The sequence below is a fragment of the Vigna radiata genome, unplaced genomic scaffold (genome assembly GCF_000741045.1).
Source record: "Vigna radiata var. radiata cultivar VC1973A unplaced genomic scaffold, Vradiata_ver6 scaffold_86, whole genome shotgun sequence".
NCBI classification, from domain to species: domain Eukaryota; kingdom Viridiplantae; phylum Streptophyta; class Magnoliopsida; order Fabales; family Fabaceae; genus Vigna; species Vigna radiata.
The window spans coordinates 609,808-635,579 of NW_014543269.1; the positions used below are offsets into that span (position 1 = coordinate 609,808).

The 25,772-nt window shown below is 32.3% G+C and overlaps 5 protein-coding genes across 6 annotated transcripts in view; 1 reads left to right on the forward strand and 4 right to left on the reverse strand.

Moving 5' to 3' along the window:
* LOC106754195 overlaps positions 1-1,133 on the reverse strand; it is a 3,614-nt gene extending 2,481 nt beyond the window's left edge. The window contains exons 1-3 of the mRNA XM_014636194.1: positions 1,034-1,133; positions 609-848; positions 210-497 (exon numbers count right to left, since the gene is read on the reverse strand). Of these exons, the coding sequence (XP_014491680.1) occupies positions 210-497; positions 609-848; positions 1,034-1,133 (628 nt within the window). The remainder of the gene's footprint in view (positions 1-209; positions 498-608; positions 849-1,033) is intronic.
* A 48-nt stretch (positions 1,134-1,181) lies between these two features.
* LOC106754196 lies at positions 1,182-1,595 on the reverse strand. Its single transcript, XM_014636195.1, has one exon. The coding sequence runs from the start codon at positions 1,593-1,595 to the stop codon at positions 1,182-1,184; it is 414 nt and encodes a 137-aa protein (XP_014491681.1).
* Positions 1,596-3,454: 1,859 nt separating this feature from the next.
* LOC106754177 (E3 ubiquitin-protein ligase RMA1H1) lies at positions 3,455-6,026 on the reverse strand. Its single transcript, XM_014636173.2, has 2 exons — positions 5,903-6,026; positions 3,455-4,442 (listed from the first exon to the last, which is right to left on the reverse strand). Exon 2 carries the CDS (start codon positions 4,392-4,394, stop codon positions 3,630-3,632), a length of 765 nt encoding a protein of 254 aa, XP_014491659.1. The 5' UTR covers positions 4,395-4,442; positions 5,903-6,026; the 3' UTR covers positions 3,455-3,629.
* A 1,923-nt stretch (positions 6,027-7,949) lies between these two features.
* Positions 7,950-12,022, forward strand: LOC106754217. Of its 2 annotated transcripts, none has more exons than XM_022777888.1 (8): positions 7,950-8,311; positions 8,385-8,525; positions 8,890-8,982; positions 9,076-9,202; positions 9,601-9,710; positions 10,284-10,364; positions 11,241-11,323; positions 11,402-12,022. In XM_022777888.1, exons 1-8 carry the CDS (start codon positions 7,958-7,960, stop codon positions 11,523-11,525), a joined length of 1,113 nt encoding a protein of 370 aa, XP_022633609.1. In that variant the 5' UTR covers positions 7,950-7,957; the 3' UTR covers positions 11,526-12,022. The 2 variants fall into 2 exon arrangements, with proteins under 2 accessions (XP_022633609.1, XP_014491704.2); XM_014636218.2 differs by having other exon boundaries at positions 11,407-12,022.
* Positions 12,023-18,629: 6,607 nt separating this feature from the next.
* LOC106754239 lies at positions 18,630-19,393 on the reverse strand. The gene is made up of 2 exons (XM_014636240.2): positions 19,201-19,393; positions 18,630-19,062 (listed from the first exon to the last, which is right to left on the reverse strand). Exons 1-2 carry the CDS (start codon positions 19,279-19,281, stop codon positions 18,940-18,942), a joined length of 204 nt encoding a protein of 67 aa, XP_014491726.1. The 5' UTR covers positions 19,282-19,393; the 3' UTR covers positions 18,630-18,939.
* Positions 19,394-25,772: the final 6,379 nt, after the last annotated feature.

The window sequence follows — 25,772 nt, forward strand, 5'->3', positions numbered from 1 at the left end:
AATTCCGTGTTCGTTGGGAGACGACTTAGGGTTACTTTAGCCCTATCTACTTTCTTGAATACTACTAGGCAATACTGAAGTTGCCTTGAAAAGTAGTATTAATTTGATAGAGACGATCGCCCCAAAAACATTTAGGCAAGGACGTCCAAGGAGGGCATTATAGGACATGTTTGCCTCCACTAGCAAGAACCGAACTCGAAGTTCCTTACCATCATCGTCGGACCCCAGGCGGGTTCGTAAGTCGAGATACCCCCGGGTGTCTACTCTTTCTCCCGCGAAGCCAACAATTTGCTCATTAAACGGAGCAATTACGTCTTCTGCAATTTCCATTCTTCGGAATGTTGTCCAGTATAGTATATTGACCGAACTGCCTTGGTCTACAAGGACCTTGCCCACATCGTATTGTGCAATGCGGGCTGTGATGACCATAGGATCGTCTTGGTCAGGATCTGGTGCATGAAAATCCCTGTCTGTGAAGGTTATATCAGGCATTGACACTGTATTGCGTACCACCAAGTGAGCGTTGTGCAGACTTCTCAAATGTCTCTTTCGAGCTTAGGATGAAGCACCTCCTCCAACAAAACCGCCCGAAATAGTATCGATCCTGCCTTTTACTGTGAGATCCCACTCGCTAGGCCGACTACGGGATCTGTGTCTTGAGGGACTACGAGAACGGTTGCGTGAGTGACCGCCTTTCCCCTTTGTACGTTCCGGGCTTCTCCGTGTCTTTTTGGGGGAGTGTCCTGCACGGGCAGATTCTTCTTTCACGAATTCTCGGAGGTGTCCGAAACAGATCAGCTTCTCCAATTCATCTTTGAGAGTTTGGCAGCTTTCAGTGGTATGTCCCCCTGAATTATGGAATCGGCATACCTGTGTCGTGTCCACGTTCTTAGGTGGAAATTTTCTTCTTTGAAAGATCAGGTTGGACTGCAAAGCCCTTTCCAACACCTTTTCTCTAGGGACAGTGAGGTGCGCATAGCGATCGTACCTAGGGTTTAGATTCGCCGGGGTTTCGGATCCTGAGCGTTCTCACTCTGACGTTTCCCCTCCTTCTTGTTACCATTCACCGGGTGCTCCTTGTGTTGTTGTTTCTGAAAGATTCTCTGGTCTTCCATCTTGATAAATTTAGCCATTTTTTGCCGCAACTCCTCCAACGTACTAGGCGACTCGGCGTATAAGCTTTAAGAGACGAATCCCGCTTTTAGGCAATTGGGCAAACTACTAATGATGAATTCAGGGCTGTCACCTTTTATCCTCCGAGCGACGTGATTGTATCGATGCATGAAGGCTCTGAGAGTTTCGTCTTTCCCCTGTCTGAGATTGACTAACTCGGCCGCAGTAACCTCCTCGTATCGGTTGGTGGAGTATTGCTTTTTGAACATGCCCATCAGCGTGCGGAAACTATCCACCGAATTGGGTGGAAGGGTGTAATACCACTCTAGGGCTTCACCCCTTAGTGATAGAGAGAACGCCCGACATTTTAATGGGTCACTTTGAGTGTAAAAAGCCATGGAGTCGATGAAGTTCCGCAAATGATGATCTGGATTCGTTGTGCCATCAAATTTTTCAACCAGAGGCGGAGGCCGGTCGGGCATATGGGCCTGTATGATGGCATTAGTGAACGGCAAGAGGTCCGGGGACCGAAGGGGAGGAGGCGGATTATGATTTTGACTGTCCTCTGATGTCTCCTGGTCTTGTTGTTTTTCTTTACTGCGTTCAGCATCCTCAACCTTCTTCTGTTGTAACTCTTGCTTTAAATTTGCAATGGTTTAGGCTTGTTCCTCTAGTTGCACTTGTAGTTCTCTGATCATCTGGATCGGGTCCGAATTTTCCATACCTCTTGTGGTCACCATTGGGAGTCTTCACTTTCGGCCCCACGGTGGGCGCCAAAATGTTTCGGTAGATATTTTTGAGGGTCGAAAGGACTGACCTGGGTGACGTGGCGCTCCTGCTTTGCGACGCTTGATCTAGCCGATTGGTGTGCTTTCTCCTGTCTCCCGATCGTTTTGTTCTTCTCAAATCTTCAACCGTCCGGGAATCTCCAAGCTTGGGCCGAAGGGAGGAGGTACCTGCAATGGCACTCCGACGCCCAAGTTAGGGTTTTGTAGTGAAGAGCCTTGAGTGCAAGGCTATCAATTCTCAGTATGAGATCAGAGAGTAATCTCTCCTGCTAATTCCCAGTAAATTGCGTGAAACGTAGCAAGTGTATTGTAGAATAAGATAGCATAAGAGAACGTACCTGGCTTATGACTCCAGCCCTGTATATATAGGTTATTATCAAATATAAACAGAATATAATATAAACAGTTATACCTGAATATCCGGTTGTTAAGATCTTATCTGATCTTATCTGATACTTATAATATTTGTTAAGATATACTTTTAATAAATCGTTGGTCCATAGGCCCAATAATAATAAAAAACCATAATGACGCATCATTAGTATAATTGAGGCTCATTAATCGTTTAGGACCGTTCGGCTACTATTCGTAACCGTTCGGCCCAAATATCATATAATACATAAATTAATTTTATTACGGGTAATTCTCAATTCCATTTTCAAGAAGAAAAACATTCATTTCTCAATTCCATTTACAAGAAGAACACCCATTGCACACCAAACAAATACCCATTCACACAAAAAGTAAAATTTACTCATTTCTCCAAAACATCACCACACCCAATTCAAAAACAAACAAAATCCAATAGAAAGCAACAAAAACCCTAATACCTTAATACAAAAAACCAACCTTAGATTAAGAATTGACCTAGCCTTTTCGACTTCCAATTCGAATAAAAAATTAACATATTATTACACGCAATTTCCATAAAGAAAACCACTTTCAATTTGGACGAAGAAAACTACTTTTAATTTAAATGAAGAAAACCACATTCAAATACCATATTTTTACTTGGACACGATAACGTTAATAATTTAGATACCGAACAAAATTTACAAAAATTAGAATTCGAGAAAAAAACAAGACTCACAAAAGTAAACAAAAATAAATACCAAAAGAGATATTAAGTCTGCTAAAAACCATGACTTTAGCTATCATTTTTATTCTATTTTTATTATAGACATTTGAATGAAAATTATCCAATTCTAGCCTTCACTCGTAAAAGCAAAGCCACCCTACACGCTACACGGAATCCAATGCAAAGGATGCAAGCCAAATTATATAACTGGCATCTTCTGCTTTATACAAACTTCTGAACAATGCATAAATAATATGGAAATGTAAGATAGTTTAGCTTTTCACAAACTGAAAGTCCAAATTGAGCACAAATGCAAATTTATTATGAAAATAACGTATGATCTGCCTATGAAATTGTTTACCACTTATTTCAATGAATGATCTCTTCAGGGTATGAGATAAACTTATAATATGACAATAGTTTAACCTTATTCTTTTTCTACCGTTATAGAAAGCATTGAACATAAATGCTAATATGATTAACATTTTATTCATTAAGTCCACGATTAAGCTATGTACCAAAACGGACCTAGTTTACAAACATCTCAACATCAAACAACTCTAAAATATACGATGCTTCTTGCAGAATCCGCATACTGCTTGTATACTATACAGGGATGTGTAGCAGAAAAAAAAAATATGGAATATCAATCAGAATAAGAGTAGACACAAAACTACGCAACAAAGGAGGAAAAATGTGATTCTATTGAGTGACCTATCAACTTGCATTAAGTGCCTTATGACCCTTGGATTACTGTTCCCTGAAAGATCATATGAATAGATGTTAGTCATTTGGTTTCCAAAGACCCTTGCATATATCATCTCTCCAAAGACTCCGTATGTTGGATCAAATGCATTGGCTAGTGAACCACCAGTGTTGAACATTGATGAAGGGTAACTGCCAGGAATTGAGTTGAATTGTTGAGGATGATTGGGATAATGGCGGTGATAAACATGTGAAGTATGTCGGGAAACAGTTTCAGAATCACGTGATCTTGATGAGTTGGTCAGACATGAAGGACCAAGGGGTCTTCTTGGTATAACAATGCCTACTTGGTGACCTTTGCTTTTGGAAGGTAGTGTGGTTTGGTCACGGCCATATAATGGAACAAGTGATGACTGTGAGATTTCTGATTTGCACACTGGACATTGTTGCTTCTCTTCATTTTCGGAGGAGGTACTTTGGAAGTTAAGCCATTTGTAAATGCAGGGCCAGCAGTAGAGGTGACCACAAAGAGTGACCACTGGATCTTGCACACAATCCAGGCAGATGTTGCAATCAAAGCCACTGGAGGCTTTTTTATCCGAATCTGCAATATCATCTTCACCAGCACATTTCCATGTTTTCAGAGATGATATATCTTCAAAGGAATCCAACTGGGGCACAACGTCCTCAAAATACTGGTTTAAGGCCATGTCTCTTTTGCCTTGTGCAACAAAGTGTTCTGTGCAGTATGCCTGAATCTGGAAAAACAAAAGTGCAAGAACAGTGAGTGTCTGCTAATAGGTGATCCTCAATCCATAAATGCTAAAAGGTCTAGAAAGAGGTATACAGATCAATTAATATGAGAAAAACTACTAGAAATTATGAGCTTTAAATGAAAACGAAAATGCATCCAGAAAAGTTCATTCATCTTTATTAGAAAGCTTTGTACAAGGCCAGTAGACAACCAATTCAGACTTTGATTTGGCGTCTTGAATTCTCCAGAACCTCTCTGGAAATTTTCTCAAAGTGATTAAGATAGCACACCAAAGTTTTGGTAGGCTAGGAGTAGGTTAACATCAGCTCACCTACCAAAATTTCAGTTGTTTCAACACAAATATCATGTGATTCAATTTGTTCAGTCACCAAATTTGTCATCTACGGAGAGAGCTACAAGACAAAAATGTTTAATTTTCTTCTGAGTAATTACTGTTAGAAATTGCCCCGTAACTGTGATATCCCTTTTAGAGAAAAAGGAACTAATATTCCGAGTCTACTTAGTGATTGCAGTCACTGATTACCATTAATTGCGAGGACAAGAAGAAAAAAACACCAAAAACAAAAAGAGGATTGTTGCAGACCCACTCCCCCACCTACCTGCTTACAGAAATAATCATAAATCTAATCTAAATGAAGAAGCTAGAATTACTAAACTCTATCAGAATTACTCTTGCACCCCTTCCAAAAGTACATTCAGAAGAAAAGGTACAAAACGTGTGCTTTCCCAAAAATTCGCTCAAAACGGTTATTCAATGTACATAGCAATAGCGAAGTCAATGAATAGTCATAATAACACCCCAAGAGTTAAATTAAGGAAGCGTTTCTATACACAAGAGGTTCTTCTAATTAAGAAGAAGAAACCCTCCAAGCAGAAAAATATGAAAAATCTCAGTGTTTCCCTGAATAATTATATAAAAAGAGCAGGAAAACAACTTATAATATAAATGGAGATTAAATCTATGCAATAATCGTGATTCAATCATCAAGCGACCGTGGACCCTATACTTAGAATCATAGACCAAGGAGTTGAGAATTATCAATATCAAGAGATGAAGAAAACGGAAAGACGGTGAAAAGCCCGTATTAAACAGATGAAAAATGAGAGTAACATTTAAGGCAAAAAGAAGAAGATTCTAGATTCCATGATTTTCACTAAGAAGGGTCAGAAAACTGAATACTAGGTTTGAGCTTTGAACATAAACCTCTGCAAAGAAAGTTCATTCAGAATATACCTCCTCAAATAAAACCATTGTTGGAAACTATGAAGAACTCCAAAGCAGAGGGTGGAGTAAAAAACAAATCTTTTCCCGGTACTTTAAAAAAAAGAGAGATTTTTATAGCAGATTTGAAAACCCAGATGAAAACAAGAGGGTAAGGAAACATGCAAATAAGAAAAGGAGCCGATTATGAGAGTGGAAGAGAAGGGTGTGTGTATACTTACAGATAAGAGAATTGAGGAAGAGAAGGTGTTGCGTATTGAATGGTGAAAAAGAAGAAATTGTGAGATGTGGAATGAATACAAAGAAAGAAAGAGAGTAGTGATTTGTTTTATAGGCAAAGAAGTCAGAGAAGAAAAAGTTGAAGAGAGTAGCTTCCATCAAGCTTCTACCATTACTGCCAAATAATTATTTTTTATTCAGTTAAAAAATAAAGTAAAGTAAATTTTGGCCAACGGATCGGCCTCCTTTCTCCGCGGCTTGCCCACCGGATACTAACTTTTTCTTTCTTTTAACAAACCTTAAAGATATTAAATTATATCTTAATATATTTATAGTTATTTTTACAGATAATCATTTATTAATCTAATTATTGAACTATAATTATATATTACATTTACTTTTTCAGTAAGTTTACTAAATAATAAATATTCCATATTTATGTTCATAGAATTAATATATTCTTTTTTTGGCATAATTAAAGTAAAAGGAAATTTTGATGATTTTTAATTTAATAATTGATCATTCAATTAAAAGTTATATATTTTATTTTTGTGTGAGATCTACACTCACTTCAAGAATTTCGTAATTATAATATGCGGAAAATGTTAAACTACATATATCAGTTAATAATTTAGTGTCTTTTAAGAGTGTTATTGGATCATTCAAATATTGCTTGCACAGGTTAAAAGAAGAACGTGTGAAAATTAATGTATTGAAAAATGTAAATATACGAAAAGGACAAAATTTTAATTTTAACTTTCGACGTTATTATTGAAAATGTATTTCAAAAAAATATACATAAAACTAATTATTTTGAAAAAAATAATAATTATATTGAAACATAATAATAATAATAATTATTATTTAAGCTTATGTTATTTATTGTTAATGTTTGGGATTTGTATAAGTTTTTATGTTACAACAATATGAATAATTTAAATAAACGATTGAATGTTATTAATAAATATTTATATATTATAAAGTATAAATAATTAAAAAACACTAAAACAATACAAAAAAGAGAGAGAATACAATTAAATAAGTATTAAATATATGCTTTTATATTGCACTAAAATAAATAATTAAAATAATAATTTGTGAAAAAATGATTTATTTTATTATATAATTTTTTTAATATAGTTTTTTTTATTAATTAATGTAAAGACCTAACAAATGATACTTTAGTTAGTTAGAAGTATTAATGGATTAAAATTAGTCAAAGTCAACTATATTAATATTAAAAAGTTTTAATATAAATAATTTTATTGTGAATAAGTTTTATTATTTTAAAATATATAATTTTTCAATAAACTTTTCATGAGTGTTTTTTTTTTTACTTTTAGGAGTTTTTATTTTTTTTATCTGATAACAAATTATTTAATTCGGATGAATCAGATTTTTTGATAAAATAAATTCATTTTTTATTCGTCTTTTTTATCTGTTTTGTTTACTTTTTTTATGCAAAGTTTTTGTTAATGCATATGACATTTAAGTTTTTTTATAAGATTATGATAAGTGATTCTAAAGATGTATCTAAGAATATATAATACTTCCTATACTTATTGAGTTGTTTTAGTCTTTTTAAATCAATTTAATCTTAATTTAGTTTAGATTCTCTAAATAACTCAATAATAAAATTTCATAAAAATACTATAATATTCAAATCTTTTCGTTCACTTTAACTAAATAATTCATTTTTCTGTAGATAACAATGTTTCATATACATAAAAAATAATACAATTAAAATCGAATCTCACTATGAATAAAACCATGATATTTTTCTAAACATGATGCACGCGTAAATCTAAAAATAAATCATGCTGTCTCCAAAAAAAAAAATCATAACCATTGTTTACAACATCAAGAAAAAGACAAACACTCATAATCTTAAAAAGTGATATGTTTGTGATAAAATTTCATCACAAATTAAAATTAGGTTTTTTACATAAGTTAATTTATAAAAAAAACAGTATGTCGATTTTTTTTATTTTTTTAATTTATACGAAAGACATTGATTGAATGAAAGAATTGAAAGCATTAAACTTTACCGATATCATATGGGCCACAGTCTTGGGCTACTTGGGATAATGCAGATGAAGTTGGTGTCAACGCTTCTTCCGACAAAGCCCTTCTTCCTATGCAATTGTTCTGTCCCATTCCGCTTGTGCTTCTGGAACAAAACTCGCGTACTACTCACACGCCATTACAGTTACCTTCGTCCTCATTCATCATTCTCTTACACAAATATGGCCCAAGAAGAAGGGGTGGTGGTGTCTTTGCAGGAATGGCAGGGTTGGGGCACCACCTCCCCACTCCCCACCATGGTGGCACAAATTGTCCACGATTTGAAGGGGCTTGAACAAGACTTGGATGCCCACATGAGATTTGGCGGCAATGGCGGAAAGTTACAGGTAAGGGCCCCCATCATCGTGCTTACGTGCTCTCAAGTTTTGGTTTTTATTAATTGAATTTTCGGATGCTTAGGGGAATTTTAGAATACAAGAAGATAAGAAACACCGTGCCACGTATCAGGCTTTGGCTGATTCGGAGAAGAAGCTTCAATTTTATTCGGCCAGACAGATAGCTTGTCGCATTCTCGGTAGCAGGGGTTACCTTTGTCAGAAGGTTTGTTCTTTCTTAAATGGAATATAGAAAAATATCAAACACAGTTCTGAAATTGAAATCTGTTTTCACATTAGTCCCTGTCATTAGCTCTATACGGAGGACTTTAACGATAGTAAGTAATATAATTGAAGGGGTAAAAATGATACTGAGCTATACATATCAGAGATGAAAATGACCATGATCTTAACTTAGGAATTTATATGTCATTTTTCCAATTTCAAGAACTACCATTATAGTGCCAGAAAATTAGTGACTAAAGTGGAGATTTATTCTTCTTAAACTGACTAAAGTTTCAGGAAGATGCATTTCTTGGGTGATGGAGAACATGTTTTTTCTTTTAATCTTCGGTTTTCAAACTTTGTAGTGCTGGCTTCCCATGGAGGATTGTATGTGTTCAGAAGTCACATCCTGCTCGCTCCACCCGGGAATAAGATTTTGGCTGTATATGCACCCCAAGGTTTAGGTGTAACTTGTGATTACTTGGAAGTTCTTCATTTTGGGGTTTTATCCGTTTCTCATGATGCATATACATTTTGGCCATCAAATGTAGGATTTCTTGAGACAGAACAACACTGGAAAGATTTTGTGGCAGGTGTTTGGGGTTGATGCAGCATCTTTGTGCCTTTTTGGCATTCCTGAACACGAGGAAATCATGTGGAATTCCTTAAAAGTGGCAGGTCTTTCAGTTTATATAAATTGACAGTGAATGTACTTGTTGTTTGTAGATATAGTCATATCTTGCTTCGTACTCTATGATCTATGTTTCTACAATTTCTGCTGTATATCTTTTTCTTAGTGTTTAATATCACTGACTGTGACTGCTTAAAAAGTAATCAAGGAAATATAATATTCTACCAGATTTGGTCGAGGACAAATGATTGTATTTCTTAATTTCAAACAGCATCTTCTTATGGCTGTAATTTTTAACTGGTTTGCCTGATACCAATTTAGATACTGGTTCATGATTTAAGTTAATACCGTTGTTATAATGGTTTGTATGCTCCATGTCTTTTAATATTTGAACCTGCTGCATTTTGTACTCAGTTGCTTTGGCTGTGGATTGTCCTTATTTCAGGAAAAAGTAAGGTGTGGTGCCTTTATCCCAACAAGAGTGCAGTTCTAAAGTCAGTTCAAAATGCGTTTGATCAAGAACCGGTTACAAGTGATGAAGTTGCACCTTCAGAGGTTTTATTTTAAGCATTATAATGATTGCTATATCATGTTGATTACCAGATAATGCTAGTGACTTTGTCTATACTGCAGAGTTAGGCATTCAAATATAGAGCAATATGCACTTTTTTTATTCTGGTTCGTTGCTTTCCTTCTTTTGTGTATGTAATCTTAAATTTCATGATACTGGTTCAGTTAACTAATGTTAATGGAAACATAAAGGTATTTTTGTTGAATATCCTCCTACTTTGGATTAGTAGAGCCCAAATGCATTGCAAGAATGGCTTACAATTGAAGTTTTCTGGAATTTGAGAGCCTGACCAATTCATGATTTGATGTTTTGAGCTCTGAATTATATCTCTAGGGTGTGGGTTAAGTTACACAATTTAAATGGATAATTGGCACTGAAATGACAACCTATAAATTACAAGTGACCTTTCACTCTAAATAGAATATCTTTTTTATGTTATGCTAATCAATGCCACATGTAAAATAAAAATCACAATGTTGGTTGTAGCATTTATTACAGATTTCCCTGTTTTCTGTTCAGTGCAATCTGGTAATAGTTTTCTTTTGAGTGTGAAACAGTTGAAAGGAGAAACAATCCATCATTTTATTTTGATTGATGGGACGTGGAGCAATTCAGCAGCAATGTTTAGGCGCCTTCAGGTATTTCTGGATGGCTTTCTTCCTTTTCTTAAGTTGAATATTTTCATGATTTGATTCTAGTAGAAGTGCCCAAAATTAATCTGCTCCATGATTGTTGGGTGCCAAGGCAGGACAAAATCTCATTATATGGAACACTCAAACTTTTTAGAGTTGTAAGCCGCTTATACATGTTAGTGCACCTGGTATCCTCTATGTCCTAATGACACTAGGCGCATTTGACGTGTGCCAAGAAAGTAAAGTTATTAAATTAAGTATTTAACATTACAAGCTACCACATTAAGCATTAGAAGGTGGAAGGAAACAGAAAATTTCAAAAGCTACCCATGTTTATGATCAGATACTTGTCCCTTTTGCTGAGCAAAATACAGCAATTGTGGCATTAGAATTTCTTATGTCAGGAAAAGACCACCTCTAGAGAAAGAATATTATGGTGCCCTTTTCTTTTTTATATGTGATTAGGACAGAGGTATAGATTATGTAATACTTTGTTTTATTTTGCTTTTTCCCCTTAGGATGAGAATGCACATGTGGCAAACTGCACAGCAATGGGTCATAGTATGGAATTTCAATGAAGGATGAGTTTCTCTCATAGATTGGATATACTGATGCGGTCTATTAAGAGATTTTTATCTGAGATGAAACCTTGAAGATAAAAACATTAATGGGATGTCAATGCATCAGATAATGTAATTTTTTATGGGTAGACAAACAGGGGAGCAATCAAGAAGATAGGCTTTCGTATTTTATGATGACCCGATTGGATTATAAAAAAACAAGTTTTTAAAGTCCATGGAATGAATTAAATTTGTGTTGAAGCAACATCTACAATTTTTCTATGCTAGTTTGTAACTTTGCTTGAAATTTTGTTTCCAACAGGATAAAGCAAAGTTAGTTTGGGGGGATGAGGATCTTCCATGTATATCCCTAAATCCTGGTGCTTCTGCTATGCATAAACTTAGGTGAGTAAGAAAATAAAATTAAGATCAGACAACTCTGGTGTGTTTAATGTAACATATGTTCGTCTCTTACGTTTGAAGGGCAGACCACAGCCATCTTGGGATCGTACATGCACAGCGGCAGCTGCAGCTGGCTTGCTCTCAGAGCTCCAACTTCTTTCACAGTTTAGGTCCATTGAATTGGACAAACAGGCAGAAGCAATAGAGCATGCTTTATCAGTCTTATTAGATGCCCTCACAAAGAGACGGGTTCGCATGGGAAGGTCCATAACAAGAAAAATGAGGCAAACCAACATCCGATAGAGACATCTAGCCAAGATTGTTCTGACAACGTACACAGTAAGCCTGTTGCAATTTTTGGAAATGAGAAAATTCTAAACCCTGTACATGTAGGCTCAATGGGAAATTATGGCTTTTAGTCATGTAGTCAAGAATTTCCAACTTCTTAACATCAACGTCTGAGAAAGGTTTCAAGTCTTAAATTTCTGTCTGAAGTGATTCCATTTAAAACATTTGGATGGAAGTGTACCTTTTTTTGGGTGACAAGATAGAAATTTAGCTGTCCATGGTTTGAATCTATATTTGCCGTAAGACTATTGTTGGATAGGATGGAGGGGAATAGATCATAACGTGTTATCTTTCACCCAACTGTTATTTTTCTTTGTATTTCAAAGAAAAAAAGCTTGATCATTCTCTTCGCTACTTCATTTGATTTTCTTTCATTGATTAAACCTAATGTGAAACATTCATAGAATCGAACTTATTCTTAAGAAAGAAAGGAGTCAAAGTATTGAAACAGGAATCAGCATATACTTTGGTTTGAATTTTGAACAGCTTAGGAGCAACGCATGCCTATATTATTAAAGGGGAGTCCAAGAAGAAGTGTTGAATGGGTGAATGAGAATAATATCATCTATACTATATACCCACTCAAGCTTCTTAACCAATTTGCTTGTTTTGATGCCACTCATTAGAACACACAAATGAAACTTTTGTTTTTTATTTTAAGTTTCAACACAACTTTTTAAATGTTTGACCAGCCTATAAGTGTACTCAAACATATTTTATGCAATGGTAAATAGTAGTACCACGCTAAAAGCACTAATAATGCACCAGGAATCTAGAGACGATTATTGAATTAACAAATACAACAGTATCAGATTAACACGAACCTTTTTAAGGTAATGATGATGCTGATGATGTGAAGATGTGATCCAAAAGATGCTGATGCACACACAACATTCCAAAGGTGAATATTGAAAAAGTGGGGTTTGCACTAAAATCATTGTTGTGTAAAATATTCATCTTGGTTTGATGTTTATCATCTTTCAATTAACTTGACTGTCAAAACACAATATTAAACTTCCTCCCATTCGATAGGGATAGACCAAAAAGTCGCAGGTACAAATCATTTGATCATCGACTAAGCTTAGAAAATAAATTAATTAATTAACAAACGATTGACCAAAGAACATGAAATAATTGTAAAAAATAACAAATGAAAAACATATTATTGAGATGTAGCGATGGTTAGTGCTTCGTGTTTATCACTGTTAAATTGGGGTTTCCACTTTCAAACTTTTCGGTTTTGACGGTCAGAGATTGTGTACTGTAAACAAAGTTTACTAAATAAAACTTAAACTTACTTGTACGTTTAAACCTAATTTAAGGCCGAGAGATGTTGTCCATAGGTTGAATCATCCAAATTGTATCAATACATCGCTGAAATCATTATCCTGCCGACATTAAGATATAAATATTGATAATTGATTTCTAAATTTCTTAAACTAATTATTGGACCTTACGGGGCAGTTATATTAAATATATCGATTAGAATTAATGGTCTTTTATGTATAACGAACAAGTATATTAATAAGTATTGATGGGTTGGATTATTTTATGTTTTACAAATATACTATATTAATAATTGATTATTGAGTTTGATTATTTAAAAGTATATTGTGTTAATAGTTAATTAATATGCTTGATTATCACAAGTTCTATAAATATATCAAGTAAAATATCTTTTTTTTTTTATTTTAATAAAATAATAGTGATCTCTTTATGAAACATATCTAACTTTGAAATTTTTGTAAGTCAACAATCTATCGAAATGGATTGCGTTTTTGAAGAAGATTAGATGATCGAAATATAAAGCAAAACAAGGAAGGACTATCTAATAGAAACAATTTCTAATATAGCTTTGTAATTGGATATATGATTTATGCCTTTATGAAAAAAAGTTGTAATCTTTAGGTTTGACATTTTAACATTAAAACTAGAGTCGTCAAAATGGATCACAATCTGCGAGTCAACCTGGCTCACCACGGATTCGGGTCAGGTTGGGTTTGAAAAAATTGAATTTTTTTTATGCGGGTCAGATTTCAACCCGGCTCATTTAAACTCGGCTCATGGGATTAAACCCGTGGTGGGCCGGGTTGGCTCGCCAACCTACCTACCTAATTTTACTTTTTTAATTTATTATTTTATTTATGAAACCCTAAAAAATAAAATATTCTCTTCACTCACTATGTATACAAAAAAAAAAAGTAACCTTTGCTCTCACAAATCGCTCTCACGGAACTTGCTCACTGTCACTCTCACCTCTTCACTGAAATTCTTCAAGGAGCATGTTTTTTTTTGTATGTTTTTTGTGTTTGTTTTTTATGACAGTTGGATTATATTGTACTTTTTATTATTATTTTGAATTGTCTTCAGTTTAACATCATTTGTTGGGAGTGAAATTTGTTTACATTTGAATATAAAAAGTTTGTAATTTTTTTATTTTAAAAAAATTGTAATTAAATGAGCTAATGAGTCAACCCGTTTACCCACCAACCCGTGGTGGGTCGAGCGGGTTTCAGATTTTTCTGACTCGCTAATAAATGAGGGGTGTTGCTCCCTCCACCTCCCCAAGTGGGTCCTGCACCTCCCCATTATTTTAATTTATTTCAAAAATATTTTATACCTCTCCACTATTTTCTTCCTCATTATTCTTAACCATCTTTCTCTTTCTCTCCCTACATTAATGGAGCATTTGCATGACTCATTAATGGAGCATTTACATGATTCAAATTTGAACATGTGATATATTTTCTTAAATAAGTTTGATTCAATCTTATTTTCGCTTTTGAATATTTTTTTTTTTCAAATTACTTAATAAATGGTAAAATTTTGTTCTAAATTTCTAGAAAAATGTTTATATATATGTGTGTTTTTTTTACATATAATATCTATAATTTTTAACATTATATTATGTTTTAACTCACCGACACGTTTGACTTAAATAACTTGAATAAAATATTTAATTTATTAGATAAATAATATAAAAATATTATTAAATACTTAAAATATAAAAAAAAAGTTATTTGTTAAAGATTTAAAATTTATTTAGTTCTTTCGTCATTATAAAGTTAGTATATAATAATAATAATAATAATAATAATATATCATTATTTACTATTAATATTATTATGTTTATTATTTTTATTTACTTTCTAACTTTTAATTTTATAAAATGGGAATGGTGGAAGTCGTTTCCTCTGAATTTATTTCATATTTTATAACATATCAGAAATTCAAATCTGAACCATATGAGTGTTCTATTAATGTAGAGAGAGAAAGAGAAAGATTATGGAGGATAGTGGAGAGGTGTAGGTATTTTTGGAATAAAAGAAAATAGTGGGGAGGTGTAGAATATTTTTAAAATAAATTAAAATAGTGGGGAGGTATAGGACCTACTTGGGAAGGTGTTGGGAGCAACACCCATAAATGAACCGTGTTGAGTTGGTTCACTAAGTGACCAACCCGTAGTGAACCGGACCGGGTCGAGCTGAATTAATCGTTTTGACAACTCTAATTAAAACATATAAATCTTTTTTCATAAAAGAAAAAACTAGAACAGTAAAAAGAGAATAGTTAGGAAAGAAAAGAAGAGATCTTTATTGCACAACATAATTGTACAATGGTAACTAGACAAGTGATTTATTATTCACAATTATTTGATTGCAAGGACTAATTTTGTTATAAAAGTCAACGAAAACGTTAATTTTCAATCTTAGTCTTATTTTAGTATATGTATTTAGTAAAATAACAGAAATTAGAAAAATGAGAAAAATAGTAATTAAAATGCATTTCTATTGCACTAAAATTAAGAATGTTAATAAAATGATGATAATGGACTAAAGGAACTTTCATTTTCAAAGTGGTAACTATTTAAAATTGGGAAAGTTCCAGAGGACAGTATTGTTTGTTTTTCAGAAAATTAATGGGTTTGGTTTTGATAAATTAATTTTGGAGCATTTAATGTGGTGCCTAATTTAATTTGAACCACATATTTATATTGGATAATATATATATATATATTTTTTCTTATGGAAATGTATGAAATTGATTTTTCACCTAAAAGATAAAAAGTACCATGAATTTTGGTGAAGCTGAATAATTTGGCACAACTACCTTTAGTTTAACAAATATTGGAGGACCCATCATCACCCATACATGTTTGTAGTGGGGGATTTTTAATAAATGGTTTGAAATGTTAAATTTTATTTTTAACTATATAAAAATTTGAGGAACCACTTAAAAATAATATTTTTATTTAGATATAATTTTTTTATAATATCAATATATAATAAAAATTGTTACTATTTTGTTTTTATTACTGTAATTATGAAATTAAATATAAATAATTATATAATTTTATCATAAATAATTTTTACTTATTTTATAGATAGTTTTATAGTTAAAAACATTAATAAATTTAAAAAATATCAAATTAGAAGTAATTAAATACATATTTTCTTTACGAATATCAGTACATATTCCTGGGATGTGTGTTCTTATCGTCGGCAAGACCAATCACCGTCAATCGCTGGCCAAGATGTCGTCGTTACCGGCCAAGACGTTGGCGTCCCCGTCGTCGATCTCCATCTAGAGTGAGCCCAGCTGTTTGAGACGCAAGCCACAGCGCCGCGCCGCCAACGCGTGTTGTAGATTGGAGAAGTTTGACGAATGATTGGGGTTTTGCAGGTATCGCAATTCTGATTTAGGGCTTTCGAATGGAAAACGCGAATTGGGGCTAGGGTACTGTGACGCTGAAGGGCATGAGAAGAATGGCTAAATCGCACTTGCAATTTCTTCTAATAACTGGGTTCAGAAGCGTGCAGGAGAAGACGTCATTTGTTGATGGATGCGTCAGGGGCAAAGTGGTGGTGATCCGTCGTGAACGGCAGTGGCTTTTTTAGCGCAAGTACCGGCAACACCGTGGACAGTGACGTGGTGGCTGTTCGAGTGGTGGGTGAGACAGCAAAGTCCATGCGGTGGTGACCCGTATCGCCGGCAACACCTCCAATGGGTTCGAACGTGTTGGTGACTTAAAAATCAGTAAAAATTCAGGGACTAAAAGCATATTTAACCCTAAATTTTAATATAAAATCTACAATATCATTTATTAAAAAAATACTCTTCATAAAGAAAATAAGTTTAATATCTATTTTAGTACCAAGATTTGATAGATTTGTTCAAAATGGTCTTACTTTTTTTAGATGTTCATAGTTGTTTTATATTTTGAAAAAGCTATTTTAAGTTTGTCCTGGTTAGGCATTTCCAGTTATTGATTGCATAGTACACTAAGGTCTCTTTGATTTCTATTTTTGGAACTTCCTTTTCCTTGAACAAACCCAGCAATGTGGGTTCCTCGTCGTGCAAGGAGACACTCTCCTCCTTCTTCTCCTCTGTTTTTGGGTTAACATCGTAGGAAACCTTTCTTCTTTCCTTTTTCTTGTTCTAATTTTGTTCGTATTAGGATTTCAAATTGGAGTTTCTTCTTTAGATTGTGTTTCTGTTTTGTTTTCTCTGCACGTTAGTGCGTATTGGTTTGGGTTCTTCGTGATTTATGATTTGGGGATTTTAGGGTTTTCATTTGTTGTTTCTTTTTCTAGGTTAATGCAATTTGGGAGTTAGGATTTTTAAATTAAGGTTTTGTTTTTTTATTTCACATTTTAGGATTATTTATAATTGTATTATGATTTTGCACTTTTGGAATTTTTTGAATCTATCATGTTGCATTTTGGGATTACTGGTATTGTTTTTTTGAAATAAAGCTTTGATAGTAAATTGTCTTTAACGTAATTATAATTTTCTTTAATTCTTACATTTAACTTTTGTATTATTTTTTTAAATAAAACTTTGATGGTGGATTGTTTCTAACATAATTTTAATTTTTTTTAATTCTTAACTTTAACTTTTTCACATAATTAATTTTTATTTTTAAAATTTACATCAAAATTGATTTCAGAATCAATAAAAAGAAGAATCACTTTAAATAAATCTATCAGCGAACAAAATAGGTATTAAATAAAAAAATATAAAAGATGAAATAAATATATAATTAGCTAAAAAATAACATAAAAAATTCCTTCCCTTTATTGCTAAGACATAGTAATTAATCTTAAACACATTATATGTATTTAAAAATCATGGAATTTAGAATATGTTGGAAATGAATGAATGATTATTAAAGGTGTAAGGTTGAGAAGACAAATCCTCTTAAAAGTTGTGGACAACTTCACGCATCTTGTACCCATGTTTGTGGAGATATGATCTGAATCCACACAGACACACACTGCATACGATAAGGTCAAGTTGTGCACTTGGTCTAAGTCCTAGGTAGTCACAACTGCTCTATGCTCTTCCTTCAAAAATTCAAACCATGCTTTTTGGTAGTGGAGAATGAGCCTTTTGAAAGTTGCGTTGGAATCAATCAACCCTTGCAACAATGCCCTCCAACAATTATTACATATTTCAAAACACTCCATATTATTTATTTATTATATAGATGGCCCCTATCACACCAATGAGTGGTCCTTCAACCAGACATTCATGATAAAAAATATCAGAGATTCAGAAGAAACTGAGCACTGCTTTCATTATGACTGTCACAGTCACACATTTTGTTTAACAGACAACAACATTAGCGGCTTGCCCTACACCAGCGGTGATGAAATAGTAAAATACCATATATTATTGTGTTTTCTTCTTCACAAGTTGCAACATATTATTTATTTATTTCTCAAAGAATATTTCATTCACCCTCACCACAGATAATACCACCCACCCATATTTTAAAATTTCAATGTGTTTAACATGATAAAACGATAATTGCTACAAATCCAATTAACCACACACCAGTATATACCATTCTTTGCTTTGCAAATTGAAACAACACACCCATATTCCATTATTGATTTCCTTCAACAAAAGCAAAGGAAAAATGCACACCCAATTGTATTTCTTCTTCTCATAATAATGGAGGAAACCCATAATACAAATAACATTATTTATTATTCAGTACAATCACGGGTCATTCACAAATTTGACTTTCTATTTGGCTTACGAGGGCCATTACATAATTAATGTTAAAATTGGGAATAAACAAAAACCTAAAAGTTTTACCTTTTTAATTCCCTGAAAAAGGTAAAATAGTTGCCGTAACATTACAAAAAATTTCTCTCTAATGCTCCTAAAAGAGGAAAAAAAAGATAATTTTTTTCTCAAATATGACGAACGATGAAGAAGCATCGAGGCCCAATTGAAGGAGAAATCGAGAACCTATATTCTCATCTGTGGGCAGTTACGAGGGTTTCAATGAAACGCAAGCCATCAAATCTGGGTGCAAATTTCTCCGTCGAAGAAGAAGATGAATTCTGCGAGGAAGCGTTCTCGCTAGTTCTTCTATCATCCTGCCAAAAAAAAATCAGCTTCAGACACCAAACGCAGAAAAGTGTTTCTTTTCACAAAATAATAATATTTTTGGGAAAAAAAAGTATTTCTTTTCAAAAAAGTGTTGGACATTGAAAGCGGCAAAACTTTTTGAAAACCTGATGGGTGGAGGAGGACAGGGAGGCAGCGGTGGCGGAGGCGGCAGCGACAGAGGCGGCGAAGATGCCGGACTTCTTCATGGCGAGTGTTGATGGTGGAAGGGGAAGAATCTAGATGGGAATTTAGGGAAAATGCGGGATGCAGAAAGATAGAGAAAGAAATTGATTTTTGGTAATTTTAGAAAGGATTTGACGGCATATATATAGGAAAAGTCTCCGAGATGCTTGTGGTGGTAATCAATCACACTAAATTATTATTGTTATTATTATTTCTATTTTTATTTATTATTTATAATTATTATGCGGCAAATATACCTTGTTTTGTTTTTTTCCTCCAAACTTACGTATTTGCCCTTCCGTCTTTCTGCATCTCGAGTTTCTATCTCTTTTCGTTTAGTTGCAAGTTTTCAACTTGGAAAACCGTGTTTCACAATGTCTTTTATCTTGGAGAACTTGTCCACTTATTAACTAAAAAAACAAATCAATAATTACATCTTATTTTATTTAATTATTAATTTAGTTTTCTAATTTTTCAAAACTATTTTAATTTTAGTTTTTATTATATTTGGTTCGATTCGACTCTTTTATTTTTAAAAAATATTTATTTAATTTTTAATATTGACGACATTAAAATTATTATTGTCAAAGTGAGTTAAATAGTTATGGTAACATATATGTAAAAGGTGACCATAATATGTCAGGTGATGTGGTGGGAGCAATTTTTTATTTATTTAGTTTTAACATGAAAAAAAAATTGAGTTAAGTTAAACTTGGAAGCTTAAATTTGGAATAACAATTGGAAATTGTTTTGTTTATTGTTAGAGAAGAAGAATCATCACATTCATTTATTGGAGTCGTTTTTTTTGTTGAAGATGAGTTTTAATTGTTAATTTGGTTATCGGTGTGTTTGTCGGTATTGATTTGAGTTTTAATAGTGTTTAATTGTGTGACAAAAAAATATGGTTATTGTTTTCGTATTTGTTGCGAAAGTGTGTATATTATTCCATTTGTTAATGGATAAATTTTATTTTGTAATGTCAACATTACAAAGGTATTGTGTCGGTTGTGTATGTGGTAGGTAGTTGTGCTTCCCTTTTGAAGGAGATTACATCTTTGTGTTTGTTTTGGAGTAAGAGGTCTAATTTGTGTTCTTTTTGTGAACATTGCTATTTGCATGGTAAATGATTATATTGTGTAGGTTGGGATGCCTGACGAGTTTTTGAAATTGTCTACAATGGTGGACACTTTCTAAACAATTAAACCCCTAAATATAGCAATGGAAAAACAAGTAGATGAGTTTGCGACCCATATTGATGGAGTTATTTTGATACATTGGGAAAACTTGAAGAGATGGGTTACAATTTCGTGAATGAGTTATGGTATAATTTTGGTAATGTTTTTGTTTTGGGAAAAAAAGTTACAACTCTTGTGTGATTATAACAAGGCAATGCACATGATATTGCAAGAAGAAATGACAGGTGCACTTGTTTGTAGTACATAGTGTCTAAAGCTGAAATACTAGATAATTTATTGGAATATTACCCTGTGGGTATCATGATAGGAATGTTGAAGCAAAGGGTGAGGTGGATGGTCATAGTGGTTGTCGGGATGAAGATCGTGTGGTTGTTAAGGCTGACATTATGAACCAAGATGATGAGACTAACATGTAGGATGAGGTTGATCTTTAGTGTAAACAAAGGGTTAAGGGTGATAATGATGTTGACTCTAACTTGGAGAATGATGTTGATAATCAATGTAAGGATGGAATGGAAGCTAAGTGTGAGGTTGAGGCTAATTTTTGGGTGAAAGGTGAGTGTGAGGTTGAGGCTAATGACAAGGGACATGATGAGGTTGAGGTTGAGGTTGAGAGTTAGATTGAGCTTGAAGGTGATTACTTGGATGATAATGATGATTCAATAGGGGATAAGTTTGTACATGAAGTGTTGACAATGTAGAAGAATTATTTAATGTCAATGTTGATTATTATTAAGATAATATAGTTTACCACAATTTATGGGAAGTTAATGTTGAAGTAGAAGTTGCATTTAGTGAGGCAAATACAAGCAGAAATACGAAATAAGGGAATGATGAGGTTAAAGGTTTGGGATGTCATGAAAAAGGTAATATGAAGATGCATAATAGAGGGTTATTTAATAATGAGTGAGAATCATATCACTTGGACATTGGTGAAGTTAGTGACTAGTCATTGGGTTTAGAAAGCAATAGTAAGTCAAGGTTTGTGACATTTTCAATGCTAAAAAACTTGGTTGAATACAAGTGAAAAATTGGTACATATTTCACAAATAAGGTAGAGTTTGTAGAAGCCACAAAGACGTATGAAGTGCATTCTGGAAGAAAATTAAAATTACAAAAGAATGATAAATGCAGAGTTAAAGTGATATGTTTGGGGCAAAAGGAAAGTGTAACCGGTTTGCATATTATGGGTATGTGCCTACAACAAAGATGTGACAATTAAGGATAATAGATGACAATCATACATGTACCAGATAATTCAATGTTAATGTATTGAATGCTAAATGGTTAAGTGGACAGTTAAGGAACACAATAAGAGATAATCCAAGTCTAAGGACAACCGATATTCACAACAAAATAACCAGGAAGTGGAAAATTGTTATCACCAAGTCAATGGTATGAAGAGTAAAAGGATTGACACTAAGCATGTTGAAGGTTCTTTTAAAGATCAATTTAATAGAATATATGATTACGCCCATGACATCATTATATAAAATTTGGGATCTACCACAAAGGTTAAAGTGAAAACAAATGAAGGGGAAACACATTTCATGAGATTTTATTAGTTTAATTCTCTCCATCGTACTAAGTAGTTCTCTTTTTCAAGAAGAGAAATTATTACAAATCTTATCAACCAAATGATGAAAAAATTGTGCTTTAGGAACTTTGGAAATAAGTTAAAAGAACATATCCTTTATTACAATTATTGGGTGATCTTAATCAATATTTTTGGGAAAGCCAAAATAATACACTCAAAATGTATATATTTAATTATTGTCACCAATACAATAAAAATGAACACATAATTTAATATAACGATAACTATAAAAGAAATCACACATATATAAAGGATTATCATTCCGTTCTTTAGATTTTTTAATTCATCAATAATTAAATTAGAATTAAAAATTTTAGATATTTCTTTTTCAATGTAAATAACCATATTATTGGCAAGATATTCATTTTCCATTTTATTTTGCAATGTTATTTTGATCATCTTCATGGTAGAAAATAATGTTTTTATTGTAGCTATAAAAATAGAAAAAAGTTAAGATAAGATGAATTAAACAATAAATCAAGTAAAATGTCATTAACTTTTATGTTTTTGTCAAAAAGAATAACATAATTCAAACATAATTGATAAATTCTTTAAATCTAAATTGTTAAGAGCATCAAAAATAAAATATTGAATATGAAATTTTAAACTAATATTATCTTGCTCACTAAAATCCAAAAAATAATATTTATTTACCACTAATATCTTTAACGTTAAAAGCTTTATAAACATCCTTATATGTTAAAAATTGTTAGTGTTAAAAATTTCATTATTTATATGTCATTTAATTATTACAACATCTTGTCCCCTAAATATTACAAAAATTTTGATAAATACTAATAGAATTTTATCGACGGAATTCATTTTTTTCTTATCGACGGATTTTATCAACGAAATCATTACTGATAAAAAAATTCAACGGTAAATCCGTAGATAATGCAGTTCACATTAACTGGAATAAAAATTCGTCGATAAATCTGTCAGTAATTTACTCTCCATTTACAAAAGAAAGAATCCGTCGGTAATGCACCTTTCATTTACCGAAGAAAAAAATCTGTGGGTAAATCTGTCGGTAATGCGCCTTGCATTTACAGTAGGAAAAAACCTCTCAATAAATCCGTGGGTAATGCACCCTTCATTTACCGAAGGAAAAATCCGTCGGTAATACGCCTTGCACTTACCGAAGGAAAAAATCCCTCGATAAATCCGTCGGTAATGCACCCTTCATTTACTAAATGAAATATCCGTTGGTAAATTTGTTGGTAAAATGAGAATTTTCCTGTCCATTTTTCCTCTCTGTCCGTGAGCAAAGTGCTTATATATCTCTTTTTTTCTCATTTCTTCCTCATTTGTGCGTGGCTTTTTTCCTACTTCTCCATCTTCTTCTTCTTCTCTTCCACTCCATTGCAGCTACAAATCAAGACTGCCTCCATCTCCGTTCAGCAAGATCGCTGCTCCGTTCAGCCACCTCCATCTTTCTTCTCTTCAACCACTGTCAGCACCGTCCAATGTCTTCTTTCTTCCCCTTTCACGCTTCACTTGCTTCCACCACTGGGCAACTCTCTTTTGTTCTTCCATTTTCACGCTCAGGAACTTCTACCACCGTGCAACAATATTTTTTTGCACTATAACGATTTTGAAGAAGAACGATTGGTAAAAATGATTTTGTCCACTTTAACGACCAAAGTCAACCTTTTAATTCAGCATGCAAAGTTTCTGGATTGGTAATAATGAAATAAAAAAAGACAGGGAGAGGGAGAACGGGGAAGAAGATGATCTAGATCGGGATTTTTACTGACGAATTTTTTCCTTAGGTAATTACCGACGACTTTTTTCTTTAGGTAATTACTAACGGATTTTGCCTCCGGTCGACGAAAAAAAAATCCATCGGTAAATATTGTCGACAATACTTTTACCGACAGATGTTTGACCATCGGTAATTTGTCGATACTTTACCAATGGATTTTGGGTATTACTGACGGATTTTGATCGTTGGTAATATCAATGAAAATAACTTTTTTTATTACTTTTAAGCAATGAATATATTATTCTTCCTCATTATATTTATTTTAAAAACAAAATTGAGATTGGTAAATATAATTTATCACAATTTACTAAAAAAATTGAAAAACATAAATACTAAAAGAAAAATCTAAGATAATGAATCCATAATTAAATTTTGGTTATTATTTTTTTCTTCTATATTTATAAAAAATGAATATAAAAAGTTCTCAATAAAAAGAATAATGTTGATTATTAAACTAATATTCCAATATCAAGTGAAAAAAATAAAAAGAGGATATCTCTTAAAAGAAATATATCAAATTTAAAACCTCTTAAAAAAATAAAAGAAAAGAGGATATCTCTTGCAAAAATATATTTAATGAATACATTATATGAAAAAAAAAGGTCATGTGTGCCTTGTACAAATAGTTACACAAATAAAACTTTAAAGAAAATAAGAAATTTTTTCTTTGATATGTAAAAATGAGTCTTAATTTTCTTTAACTTAACTTTTATATTATCGAAAAGATTTAAGTAATGGACGATAAACCCTCAATATTATATACATCAAATATATAAGTTTATGATTTCAATATAATTAGTTAATTCAAAATAAATTAAGGTAACTTTTCTTTATGATTGGATCATTAATCGTTTATTATTTTTAATTTATTTTAGTTTTTATATTTAATTGATATAATCTATTTTTGTTATGTATTAAAATATCTAATAAAAGTTAATAAAAAAAAAGTATATTTTAAAACTTATGATCGAGGATTAAGGATGAATTGAATATAATAAAAGAATACAAAAGTTAGACCCAATCAAAGTTTTGTTATTAAATTAGTTTATAAGGTTGTCAAATTACATTTAAGTGAAAAGAATTACTTTGATATTTTTTTGAGATTTTATCAAATCACACTCAAATTGTTAAAAGTTTCAAAATCTAACCCAACCTTTTGGTAGGTAGTGCAAATACTTCTTTTCAAAATTCCCTATGAAAAGGGAAGGGTAATTTAGTAAAAGAAATGAAAATGTTTAGTGGTGTTGCAGCATTGAGAGAAGTTGATTTTTTTTTATGATGTTAGTTGAAATGAATGTTGGTTGAGCGATTTTTAGGAATAAATGAATCAACAGTTGACACGTTGGTGGCACTGTTCAAGCCAACGGTGCATCACACAGTTGTCTCAGTTTAGTGTGGCTTAGGATTGTTCACTGGCTAGATATTTTCTTACTATTCATGAATAAAATAATTAACATATATTTATTTTTATTTATTCTTTTTAATTTTATCGAGTAAAAAACGAGACATTTCTGCATTTATGAATTTTAACAAAATAATATCAATATTAATGCTTATATAAATAAGAATTTATATAATCATTATTTGTAATGTTTTGATAGTTTATTTTATTTTTTAATTTTAGAATATAACAAAGAGTAAAGTATAAATAGTAAATGCCCATGTTTTATATTTTATTATAAATTTTAAAATTTTAAATATAGTTAAGAGGAAACTAAAAATAAAATATATAGACCAAAAGATAATATTTTGTATATTTAGATCTCTTTTGATAAAAGATATACTCAAAGAAAATAGAAATCGTTATAAGCATTTTTTTTTTTAATTTTAACTATTAGTTTCAAGTATAATTATTAAAATGTCTAAATTAATTTGTGAGATTCAATATTTTAACTGAGAATATATATATATATATATATATATATATATATATATATATATATATATATATATATA